This window comes from Aedes aegypti, chromosome 3, assembly GCF_002204515.2.
Source record: "Aedes aegypti strain LVP_AGWG chromosome 3, AaegL5.0 Primary Assembly, whole genome shotgun sequence".
Classification (NCBI taxonomy): domain Eukaryota; kingdom Metazoa; phylum Arthropoda; class Insecta; order Diptera; family Culicidae; genus Aedes; species Aedes aegypti.
In genome coordinates this window covers 234,047,075-234,060,325 of record NC_035109.1, presented here as the reverse complement: position 1 = coordinate 234,060,325, position 13,251 = coordinate 234,047,075, and the positions used below count along the sequence as shown (strand labels likewise).

The window sequence follows — 13,251 nt, the reverse complement described above, 5'->3', positions numbered from 1 at the left end:
GATGCTTTTGTGTAAAATCTTGCGTTATCGATTTAAAAAATGTTGGTGGTCTTCATTTGAATTTTCGCCTGGAATTTAAGAGTTAACAATTATTTTTAACTATTTTTGAAGATAAATTTTCAAAATCAGTCAGTGGTGGGCTCTTTATAACTATAAATGTTAAATGTGTTTTTTTTTATCAACTCTCTAATAACTCTTCTAATCTGTGTCAATATCGATCATTGGTCATATAGTTTTGAAGATATTCAGAAGTTCCTTGGGAGAATAAATTCCTTTGGCCGCTATTTTGTTTTTAGTCAATTTTTAAAGCAATAAAATAAAAGTTGGGCTTTAAAATGTTCTCTGAAAAATCATACAAATCAGTTGAGTTGTCTTAAAATAGCAAAATGAGGTTTTTGAAGTTTCCAAAATCTTCATACGGCCAGAGTAGTATCAGCAACAAAAATGTGCATAGCTTTAAAACGGTTGCACCAATTTGCTTCATTTTTTCACAACACACTTTCATTCGAAGAGCGAAGAGAAAAACTCAGATATTTACGTGGGTTGTGACAACTCATCGATCCCCCAAAAAATTTCGGAGTATCTCCGAATAAGATAATCAACGAACAATATCAACACAGATTCTAAAAATAGAATAAATTTCAAAGGACATTTTAAAAAGGTACAAAAATATCTAAAAACAATGCTGCGAGTCAAATATTTTTCGTGGTTAAAAATCCGGATGTTCCGTGACCTGTTCTGGGGTATGATCTGAACATGAAAATTAGTGATTTTCCTCTAAGCTCCAAGCCTCAAGAACAAAAAAAAATGAACTATAGTATAATGAGTAGAACCAAACGGTTTCCAATAGGTGTTGACTATCTGTTTAATCTTAAATGTGCTACATACATAGAGCTAGACTATCCTCCACGTTGATCCCTTCCCTTCTTGATTCAATCCCACTGTCTGTTCTCCTCAACTCAACCCCTATACAGTTGATGTAAATGCAAGGTAAGGTACTTTCTCTGAACTTTCTCCAGGACTGCTAATACAAACCGTGTCATTTCTGTTTGTCGTGTGATTTTCAATTATGTTTTCCGTTGCGTGCCCTTATTGAACAACGATTTTTTTCAGTTCTGCCTTTTACGTTTATGTTTTAAGTTTTTTGTACAATTTCTGTCCATTTTTTTGTTTTAAAAGAGCATCATCGCCTGTCAAGGATTAATTACAGTCGTGTACGTCCAGAAAGTGTTTTCGTTTTGTTTTGCATGTGGATTTTTGAAACAAACTAGTTTGCATCGATTTTTGTTTCCCAAGTGGAAGTGTCGTTTTGAATCTTATGCGTGTGAAACACTTATTGCTGTGCATACACAAAATTAACTTCCAGTAGATGAATTGGCATAATTCAACAAATTGCTGTAACACTCTTCAAACAAAAAACAACTTTTACGAAACCAAATGAAGGAATGATAGCAACCAAGTTGTTAATAAACAGAGATATCGAACGCCCAAAGTGATCTAAAAGGCCATTTCCCACTCCTAGGTTCCGGCATTCGAGGAGTGACCTACAAGTTCCGAATGCGACCTACAAAATCAAATTCCCTCCCACTATTGATTGTTCAATTTTAGCCGACGAACATTTGGCCGAACTGATGCCAATCTTCGAGCAGTTGCGTGCTCAAGGTAACTTGCCCTGTACATATCCGCTACACGTGACCTCCAGTGGGACCGCATTCATGCGCGGCGGGTCTCGCTCCACCCCTCTCAGTCCACATGCCCCACACTGCCATCCGTCTACGCATTGGGTAAGTTTTTGGCGGGATTTCGCTCCTTAGTTTAAGCTGGTCTCGATTTTCCTTTCAATTTCGATGTGTGCGATGTTTTCGCCTCGGTTCGATGTTTTGTTGTTGTTCTTGTTGAACTCGCTGAATGTGATCTAATTGAGGGGTTCTTGTACGCACTATCGGTTCGAGTCTTGGATGCCATAATAGAGTTGAGACACAATCCCCCCGACGGACTCTGCTATAATATACGACTGTTGTAGGAAAGATGGAAAACATAGAATATGAACTAATTTTGAATTTTCATTCTCTTTGTCGCGTTGTGCCGTTTTCTTTCCAACCCCCATGAATAGGTGCGAGAACGTTCGTCGAAATCGATTTCGATGTCCCGGCCGTCTCGATCGTCACTATCGGCGTCCACGCCAGATTCGCTCAGTGATAACGAAAGTAGCTTAGGAACTCCCGGACGTTTCCAGACGCCCAGCCGTAAAACATCAGTGCCAATCAGGTAAGATCATGCGCTATTGATTCAAATAATGCTGTAATGCATTAGAGATACCATCTGGACAGTACAGAAAATTAGGACATTGTTAAAGAATGTTCGTAAATAAAAAAAAACTCCGGTATGTCCTGCTGAATCAGGACAGATGGTAACTCTAAGTATAATATTTGACATAAGTCTACATTGAACAATAAACCGCAAACTAAAATATTATCATGCAAAATATAACGATAATTTTGAATTTCACTGAAATGGTCACGTAAAGTGCATCTTGATTTTGGATTGGATAAATTGCAAATATTCCACAAACATCACTAAACTTGTCATCGTGCACATTATTTTCCATTATTCCATTATGATAGAAAACAAAGTTAAAACCATAATCACATAACTATTGGATAACTATGCTATACAATATTCACATGAGTTCAAATACCACTGAAGATACATTTATCAGCCACAACTTTGTCGAAGACTGTTTTTAAATTAGAAGTCTCAGAAATTATTAAAATTGATTTTTATCTGAATTGAAAATCTTTGGCTGAGTTAATAAAGTTACTCTGCCGGCATCACTGGATATATTCAGTGAAACATAGTAGCCATAATATGTGTTTTATATTTCGCGCCAGATGCAGCAATCCTTCCTGATTGGTAGATAAATGAGCACTGTTCACGATTCTAATCCGCAAGGGTACATGGACTAACACTATAACCGATGAAATTAATTATTTGGGTTTCCCATATTAATTCTCATATAAACCTACAAGGGCTAGTGCATCTTCAGTTTTCATCCCAATGAGCTCAAACTTTGAGAGGAGTCTTGGAATTTGATCTAGAATCGAATGGAAGGGAGTGTGGAGTGCGGAGCAAATTTAATTCATTTAGATTTTTCTGAAATTTAATCATTTAAAACAACTGCAAAAAATTAAATCTATAAATTTTGCACCAAAATAGAGGTTTCATAAAAAAACACTTGACATTGAAAAAAAAAATGTTGAGCAGTGTCAAAACTTAGGAAAGAATCATAAGGTACCGTGGGGCAAGTGGGTAATGGATTTAGCATAGTTGGGATTCTTTAAATCCTAGAGACTTTAAATTATAACAAATGAGGTCGTGTATATTTTTTAGCTTGACTCCCACCAAATATAAGCAGTATGCTGAAATTTATTTTTATGAAAAATTGAAGAAAAATGTATAGAAAAAGTTTTTGAAAAACGTGGGGCAAGTGAAAAGTTTATCGTTTTGAACAATAAGTTCAAAAACTAACAGTTATATTCACGATTTCTAATACCTTAAGGCGTCTCAATGAACAATAACATAAGTAACATGTAAACAAACATAGGAGAAGGTATCGACCGTGATTGTTTTATTTTATTTTGTTTTACGGCTATAGCGGTCATGCGACTCAAAGCTAAAGGGAGTCTATAGAAGCAAATCTCGAAAACTTATTCAAACAGACTCAAGTCAAAAAAGTTTACAAACTTACTTTATCGATTCTACGTGTTTCGCAGACGAAATTCTACACATTTTGCTCTAAACCAACTCGATTTTTCACTTTTAGAACGTTTACTTTCCGGAATTACAAAACGACGAAAGTAAGATTTTCAACTTTCGCTACCTAACCACTACTTTCGCCGCTCCGCTGTATGGAGAGACAAAGTGACTTAACCACGAATCAAAACAAAACACTATTTGAGCCGATTTTACACTGGTACAAAAACGTCGAAAGTAACTGAATAAATCGGCTTATCATTTTGTAATAATTTTTTTGTGGGAAATAACAGGAACTCCCTAGTTTTTGAATGCGAGCTTATTGTATGCAAAATTTAAGTAATGTACACGGCGAAAAAATGTGAAAAAGGTGATTCATTTTAAAACAGTGTTAGAAAACAGGTTGTGATTCTTCTGAATTAGTTTTCTCAAAACTGTATGGAAGTTACTTACGTCGATTTGAAAAATTAATCGAGAAATGATGGAAACGAATAGGTGCATAGGCGTCGCAAGGGAGCGACAAGATTGAAAATTTATAATTAGGTGGTGAAAATTGAGCAAGCCATTTTAAAGTCAGTAAGCATCGAAGCGTCCTGTATTTTGCCTAGCTTCTCTACTGGAAAAGGGTTGGCTCAAAGCTTTGAGCTTTGCTACCAACACAGGCAAAATACAGGAGGCTTCAATGTGCTCTTATACTGACGGCAATCAACCGAACGGTTCTATCGATCGATGACTGATATTGGGAATTAACACGCAGTCAAAGATGGTTTGTCTTTATCATGATCATGTATTTTTATGATCATGTCTTTTTATGATAAATTTGGCTAATAAGAAATGCAGTTCTAATAGGATCATGTGGTGACTGGCGGGAAGAGCACACATGATAAAGACAAACCATCTTTGACTGCGTGTTAATTCCCAATATCAGTCATCGATCGATAGAACCGTTCGGTTGATTGCCGTCAGTATAAGAGCACATTGAAGCCTCCTGTATTTTGCCTGTGTTGGTAGCAAAGCTCAAAGCTTTGAGCCAACCCTTTTCCAGTAGAGAAGCTAGGCAAAATACAGGACGCTTCGATGCTTACTGACTTTAAAATGGCTTGCTCAATTTTCACCACCTAATTATAAATTTTCAATCTTGTCGCTCCCTTGCGACGCCTATGCACCTATTCGTTTCCATCATTTGCTTCTATAGACTCCCTTTAGCTTTGAGTCGCATGACCGCTATAGCCGTAAAACAAAATAAAACATGTAAACAAAGAAAATTTTATTCTGTTTAGTTATGTTTGTTGAAATGATTCGACAACATTATAACTGCAACATTTCCAATGTTAGTTCTTACATCATGGGACAGCAAATGCATTTCTGCTCTGTAGAATTTACACCGCTCGTTTTTTTTTGTCAAGAAAATCGGATATGATATCGGATAACTCTTCGGGAGAAATCAAACGGAACCCTTCAATAAAATATTTAGATTTTTTTATGTGGATACGCCTTTACACCATTTTTTATATTTTGAATTAGCTTTACATAGAAATTCCACGAGATTTACGTGCGTTCTCTTATATTGGATCTTTTCAATCAACGTCTTCCTTTTAATCGGCTGTCCAAAGTAAACATATTAATATCGTAATATTTGGCAATATTTTTTAGAGAAGTTCCATGATAATAGCTTTTAACACTTTGAGTATAGTGTTTCTTGAATTATCAGCACGTTCTGTTGTTCTATGTTAATTGCGAACCTTGTATACTTATGGCTACCTAAAGAGAAAACACAAAATCAATCTCTAATAAGAAACTTTTCACTTGCCCCACGTGATTAGAAAATTGACGGTGTTTCAATTTAGTTAGTTTTAGTTCTATGTCGAATCAATTCTGAAACTTTTTTTATTGCAGTTTAAAACTGTCAGAGGGGACAACTTAGAAGGAATCTTAGAGGAATCTCTTTCATATCGAATGGCCTCGAAGGTTTACACATGAGTTTAAAACGTTAATTCACATATTTAGTAAAATATGCAAATTATTTTCACTTACCCCATTTACCAACTTGCCCCGCGGTACCTTATACCTTAATTTTGAACTTATGCTGGACTGCAAAGGTTAATTAATGAAATCCTTCGGTCCTATTTCTCTTAATTATTGGAGGATAAGGGAAAGGGTTTAATTACTGCTTGGGAAATATTTTAATGAGTTGATGGTCTTTTATATACACAACTTATGGAGGTTTAAGAGTAGTGTGTGATCCTTTGACTGCGACGCTTGCTCCTGCGGGGCGGGTGATGCGGTCAGGATCGAACGTGTTACGCATGGAGTGCAGTGAAAAAGTGTATAGTATTTCACGGAAACCCCAGTGCGGCGACGGAGAAAAAAATACTGACTGAGACTGCTTCACAAAAAATATGGTAAAATCGTTCTTTATTATTGTTTACTTTACTAAATTATTACCAATTCAAACTAAATACGTGCCAGGGTCGAAAATATAATTTTCGATTCGGGAAGTGTAAAAACATTGCATATATCCATTTGATATCTGGATGTTTTTATGCGGGGCTTACTGTAAATGAAAATGACCTCAGAATGTGTGTGTATTTACTACCATTCTTGAAATGGGTCGTTGGAATTTCAGTAGAGCTATCACCTTTCTGGGCTAAAATTGTCTGCAGATATAAAGATATCGAAGGGTATCATTAAATACATGCATACAATTTTCTTCCATAAAAGCACTGCCGGCCAGTGGGAGGTGGATTGTATCACACACACACACACACAACTTATGGAGGTTTAACTGTATAAAACCGCTTTGAAATTGGAAGCTCCAATTCTTGTTAAATTTCTTGCAGGAGCGTAATTTTCGAGCTAAGACTGCATTTTGCTGAAGGAATTTTGCAATCGAACGGATCAATCCCCTTTCGCATTGAGCTCAGGTTACGCTGATGATTTCTAGAATAGGTTTATTTTGGAAATAATGATTCGATGAATTAAAGGAGAAAGCTTTCGAAATAGGGAATGAAATGGGCAAGGGATGCTTTAAAAATAAATTCTTTCGCGAATACTACCTCATGAGATATCCTCCCTAAATTTCAAGAAATCCTTCTTCAAAAGACTTATTCCGAGATTTTTGGCAAAACTTCTAAGCTTCTCATTACTGATAGCAACTAGCACAACTGCCCAAAGCTTATTATCTTTTTTTGGTAAGATCCTTGAAATTTCGAGATATTAAATTGAGATTGTTGGTGTGGTTTTGTGGAAGTTTTCTGACTTAATTATTTGTGTTCTTCATGATCTAAGTTAATTTTTTTCTCATCATCTCCCCTATGCGCAATCAGTTTTAGTTATGACAAATAATATTCTTCCAAAGTTTTAAATGATTTCATGCCTTTTGAAGTATATAAGCCAATTGTGCTGGGCATATTTCTTGAAACGGCTCATACAGGACCAGATTCACATATACTTTCTCTCCGTCTTCAATTACTGTTCATCACCAATGAGTTTCATTCACACCTCATGCAAAGTTCAATTCATTTTGGAGCGATACCACTTGGCATTATAATGCGTGGTATGCACATGAAACGTAAAGAGCTCAAGTAAAATTTATCTCTTTTACCAAAGTACTTTTGACAACTCTAGTATGAGCGAAGTGTCTTTTACTTTTACTTGCGGAATAATTAAGCGGCACATTTTTTTTCTTACACGAAGAAAATGGAAAACTTATTTTTGAGTAACTTTTAAACTTATTTTTGAGTTATTACACTCTCCCTATTTCATTCGCTCCATCTATTGTTGTTAAAGAGCGAAGAGCAAAACAACTCAAAAACCGAACCTTTGTGCGTTACCCCAAATTTGAGGAAGTGGCTAGTACTGGAGGTTGAGTTATTTGATCTGCCGGTTGAGTAAAAAGAATTTAGCCAGTAGGTATTTTTTCACATGACTCAAAATTAGGTTAATGCACGAACCCCCCGAATGGAATAAACTCACTTTTGAGTACTTCATTTTCTCCGTGTACGGTAAAGTAACAGCTACATTTGATTTGTACGGCAGGCGTTACCGACGTTATGAAATCAGCTCTACTTCCCAGCAGCGTACAACTCAAGTAATTTCGGTAGCGGAATCATTCCTTGACCGTTTCTTGTCCTATCCTTTTGCACAGTACTTATGATCAGCGTACCAGCCATAAGTATGGAAAATCGTCCATCCCGAAAGGGATATGAATATTACTATTGAAAATGGAAAGATCACAAATTCATCTAATCTTGATTACTTTTTCAAATCGACGTAAGTCATTTTCATACGATTTTGAGAAAACGAATTAAGAAGAATCACAACCTATCTTCTATAACTGTTTTAAAATAAATCAACTTTTCAACATTTTTGTTTTCGCCGTGTATATCGCTTAAATTTTGCATACAATCAGCTCACAGTTAACAACTAGCTAGGAGCGGTGAAAGTAGCGATTAGGTTGAGAAAGTTGAAAAACTTACTTACGCCCTTTTGTAAATCCGTAATTAAATGTTCTAAAAGTGAAAAATCGCCCAACAAACATTTTGGTGGAATAAGAGTTATAAACTTATTTCAGCTGAATAAACTGTTATTGAGCTTCTAATGTTACTTGGGCGAGTTGGTTTAGAGCAGAAAGCGTAGAATTTCGTCTGCGAAATACGTAGGATCGATAAAGTAAGTTTGTACACTTTTCTGACTTGAGACTGTTAGAATAAGTTTTTGAGTAATCGAAAACCTTTTAGCAACAACTTCGCAGAAGCCCATAATCTAATTTAAAGTCTAGATAATTAACGGTGCAATATTATACTGATTGGATGATCCTAGAATTTTAACTTATTTTTCAAGAAGTTTGTAAGTTGCCATGCCTGAGAAATTTCTCTAAAATTTATAATATTCACTGTATTGTGCTCAAAACATTCTTAGTGCTGTTAATAGTCCTAATTATCCAGTGACGACAATAGATATTCAAAATCATTGATTATTTAGAAGAAAACAAACTTCTTGTTGGTGGGAATATTTTTTCCACTGCATTACAAAGGGTTAACCATTACAGTACGGGATGTCGATAAAATGTTGGGTGTTTCTAAATTCTGTATCTTCGCCAGCGTTCGATCGATTTTGATGACTTTCAGGAAAAATCATAAATAAGTTATATTTTTGATGCATGCACTGAATATTTGAACTTCAGTGACGGTTTCATATTTAGGTTGGAATTTGTTGGGGTACCTAGGCTATTGCTAAATTGAAATGATGAGGAAATGCATAAAACCTTATCATTTTTTTTTTTCAATCATTGTAAATGAATCTCTTCGACATGATGTATCACCAGTTTCTGTTTGGAAATTATTGCATTGAATGGAGCCCTACTGGAACCCTACTGAAAATGATCAGAATCACTTTATTATTCATGGCATGATGGCTAAGCACATCTGGCTGAAAAATCGTGAATTTTGAGCTGTCGAAAGGTATTAGTGCATGATATTCTGGAAGTGGCCCCTTAGGGTCCCTTTCGGAACCGATATCCGGTGACCATATTATATAAAAGACCGCAATAGTTTTCAAACTGAAACAGGTGATATATTATATCAAATAGATCAATGCTCCGTTGATTTTTGAATTTTTTGAAAAAGTTTTCTTGCATTTTTTTTTCAAAATTTACATTTTGAAACACACTACAAATTCAAACCTAAATCCGGAACCATCACTGGGTTCAAAATGTTTAACGCACACTCAAAAAAATCCAAACGTCATTGCTACGTGAAAAATCACGTAGATCATTCTAAATTCATTTTACCTCCACTTCACCTGACTAAGATAAAGATCACTAAACCATTCATAACCACCAAATAGTGACTCGGTAATGTTTACTGAGGTTACCTATCGCACTTACGTGAAATTCACGTAGGTACCTAAGTTCGTTTTGACATCTGCATAGTGTACGTACATTCGGCGTTGAGCTCAAATCCTAAGATGGCGCCCGCTTGATTTTTGATGAACTTTAGAAGCTGCTGCTGCTTTAAACACTGTGTTAGATTGATTTGAAGTAAATAGACCAAACTTACAAAATTGGGAAAACAGGATTCAAAGTGCTCAGATTGACAATAAAAATATCACAATCTTCAAAGTTTGTTTACATTTTCCAATGGGGAATTAGTTTTTTTCAAATGCCTATTAAAAATAAGATTGGTCTTTATTACAGTTAAATTTAATGCAAAACCATCTAGGTCCTATTGAAACGCTTCGTAAAGGCTACCGGAAAATCCACGTAGGTCTTACGTGTAGCGCCGGTGGAATGAACGAAGTTCAAAAGTTCATGCGTTCATTCTGGGCTACCTATGATTCACGTAAGAGTTACGGGAAAAGTGCGATGGAAAAAAATCACGTATGTTTTCACGTAACAATGACGTTTGGATTATTTTGAGTGTACGTACATTCGGTGTTGAGCTCAAATCCTAAGATGGCGCCCGCTTGATTTTTGAAGAACTTATTTTAGTTGTTAATAGATCGATTTGAATGAAATTATTACAGCACATCAGATAGGGGTACCGGGGGCAGTATGCCAAAGTAAATCATGAAGGTGTCCAAGTAGGAAAGGTATACCAGTTATGGCCATAGTGCTTCACTATTTCGCCATACGTGATAATTTGTGTGTTTCCACATTTCGAAAGGTTTTTGTGTGTTTTAGCAGTAAGATATAGGATATACCTATCTTGGTGTTAAAACATTCAAAACGATTTAAAGTGTTAAAGTTATCGAAATTTTGCACATGACTAAATAGGGAACCACTATGGCCATAACGAGTACATTTTCCCTATTTGAAAAGAAATCCCGAGCAACCAAATGGCACTTGAATTCGCCCTACATACTAATATAGAGCTGTATGATAGTCTTATATGTACAAAAAAGTGAATTAGCTTGCTAGCTGTTACTTGGGTTGTAGATGGCAATATAGTGTACTTGAAGCAACCCTTAATTACGACACTGTTCCTATTAGCCCTGTTATCCACATATTTTATTGGACTAGGTCACATGTGTCCATTTTCTTAAATAGTAAATAGAAAACAAAGCGGCCACCTTTGGACTCTATCAATATGGGCTTCAAATTGTGCTGCTTCGCAGTCAGAAAATATACCAGAACCAAAGCTAGGTTTGCTAATTCGGCGCAATGTTCTACAGATCTCAGATGACCCCCGGTGGATCGAGGGCAAACTCGAGGCCCAGCTCTAGGCCGGCAAGTCGCGCCGGATCGAAACCACCGTCCCGTCACGGATCAACACTGTCGTTGGATAGCACCGACGATGCCACCCCGTCTCGGATTCCAACCCGGCGGATAACCAGTACAACGACTCCCCGGCCATCGCGACTGTCCGTGGGTTCGACCACAACCACCACCCGGACCACCAACGGTGTTTCGTCGAGGACGGCATCCGGTGCCGCTTCACCCGCCCCCACGAGGTAAGTTCCTTTAACATAGTTCAGAAAGTTTGGAGATCCATCCACATCGAGTAGATTTAACGCAATAATCAACTAAAGCCAACACTAATGGCATCAGTTTCAGGCATACATATTGCATTGTCGTCTGCATATTACACTCAACAAAACGCACACAATTTAACCAAGCATTAATCCAACTGATAACAACTAAATTGCTTTCTAACCCAATTTTGTTTTAGAAACGGTGGCATGAGTCGATCGTCAAGCATACCAACGCTTGTAGGACCAAATAGCAGGTAAATATCGCACTCTCCAAACAAAAGTCATCTTCGTCCCATTTTCGCCCATTCCGTGACTCCAGTACACTTACATTGTAGTGGTAGATCGAATAGATTAGACATAAATAATTCGTCACTTCTAACTGAGAAACATTTTTCCAAACTTCCACATCGGATGCTAGTCAACGCTCTCGGATACCGGTGCGACAGATGTCCAACGTATCGAACTCTTCTTCAACCACAGGGTAAATGAACGATATAGCCGAGAATGATCGTTTGTGATGTTTTGGTTTCAGTTCCTAGTTTTTTCGTGAATATGAACACCTATTGTTTCGAAAGACATAAAAATAAAAAAAATTGCACAATCCACTAAAAATCTGGAAATCTCAACATAAGTTGAGTGGATTCGTCCCTTCGTTCCCTTCATTGTGCAATCAATTGTGTTTCCTTGTTTTAGCTTTTTAGTCCGTACTGCTCGTTTTTCTTTAGTACTTGATCTTTTTCTAGCCAGAGTTATTCTCATATTTTAGAGTTTTTTAGACTATCATTTCATAAAATTGAGTGCTTCATTGTGCTTTCTTGCAAATCACCACCCTTTACCATCCAATGAATGAAAGCTTTCAAGTTTGCCATTTGATGACATCACAAACAAATTATGAATATATATATTTTTTAAAGCTGTTCACTGCAATGATTCTGAGGAGCCGAAACTTTCTGTAATTAGGGTAGGATGGGGCAAGATGTGTCAGTTTATTTTTTGAAGGCCAATATACAGTTTTCTATTGGCCTTCCAAAGAAGCATGCTGTCAGAAGATCAGCATGTTTTTTCTTAAGAGCATCCCTATTAATACTATAATTTATACGTTTTCAGTTTGTAAAATATATTGGTCTTTTGCTAGTTTCCTTAGAGTCCATCACCTTATCGTAGTCCCCGGCGGGATCTAATCAAACTGGAGTGTTCGCATGAAACCTTCACACAATTTTGCACACTTTCCATCGTCGTTCTTATCAGTCTTGTGAGCTCCCGGGAAAACCTTCCTCGTCCATGATTTTCCATAGCTCTATGATGCTGTCAATACTATCGTATGCCGCCTTGGAATCGATGAAAAGGCGATGCGTTGCGACCTGGTATTCACGACATTTCTGGAGATTTGCCGTACAGTAAAGAACTGGTCCTCGATCGGTTGTTTACAAGGCCGACCTAATAACCTCCCACGAACTCGTTTACTACAGATGACAGACGACGATAGATGATCTGATATAATACTTTGTAGGCCGTGATTCACCATTCGCTCGAAAGTTCTCAAAATCTAACTTGTTGCCCTTTTTGTAGATGGGGCATATAACCCCTTCAGTGGTAGCTGTTCTGTTTCTAAGATTGTGCCTATCAGCCAATGCAGACAAATGACCAGCCTCTCCGAGCCCATCTTTATGAGTTCAGCTTCGATACCATCCTTACCAGCAGCTTTATTGTTTATTATTGTGCTGGTGAATGACATCCTTAACCTCCCATAAAGTTGGGGCTGGTTGGTGTTCATCGCCCGCATTACTGATAAAGGCATTTCCTACGTTGTCTCGACCTTTATTGCCTGTGCTCTCAGCGCCATTCAGGTGCTCGTCGAAGTGCTGCTTCCAAGTTTCGATCACTCACGTTCATCCGTCAGGATGCTCCCATTGCACATCACGGCTGCGTTGAGATTCTGATAGGACTTACGTGTTTCTTGAGACCGGCACAGCTGTTCCATCTCCTCGCACTCTGTCATCTCCGGGCGGCGTTTTTTTTCTCTAC

At 37.2% G+C, this 13,251-nt stretch overlaps 1 protein-coding gene and 1 long non-coding RNA gene across 51 annotated transcripts in view; both read left to right on the top strand.

Moving 5' to 3' along the window:
- LOC5576237 (dystonin) overlaps positions 1 to 13,251 on the top strand; it is a 627,686-nt gene that overhangs the window by 607,390 nt on the left and 7,045 nt on the right. For 35 of the 50 annotated variants that reach the window (XM_021853529.1, XM_021853528.1, XM_021853523.1 and 32 more), the window contains 4 exons: positions 2,114 to 2,268; positions 10,927 to 11,205; positions 11,424 to 11,480; positions 11,645 to 11,707. In XM_021853529.1, the coding sequence (XP_021709221.1) occupies positions 2,114 to 2,268; positions 10,927 to 11,205; positions 11,424 to 11,480; positions 11,645 to 11,707 (554 nt within the window). Of the gene's footprint in view, positions 1 to 1,608; positions 1,785 to 2,113; positions 2,269 to 10,926; positions 11,206 to 11,423; positions 11,481 to 11,644; positions 11,708 to 13,251 lie in introns of all 50 variants that reach the window. The other 15 variants (XM_021853509.1, XM_021853544.1, XM_021853542.1 and 12 more) reach the window with 5 other exon arrangements.
- LOC110679267 lies at positions 5,527 to 7,323 on the top strand. The gene is made up of 2 exons (XR_002502345.1): positions 5,527 to 5,976; positions 6,533 to 7,323. It is a non-coding gene; the product is annotated as an uncharacterized LOC110679267 (long non-coding RNA).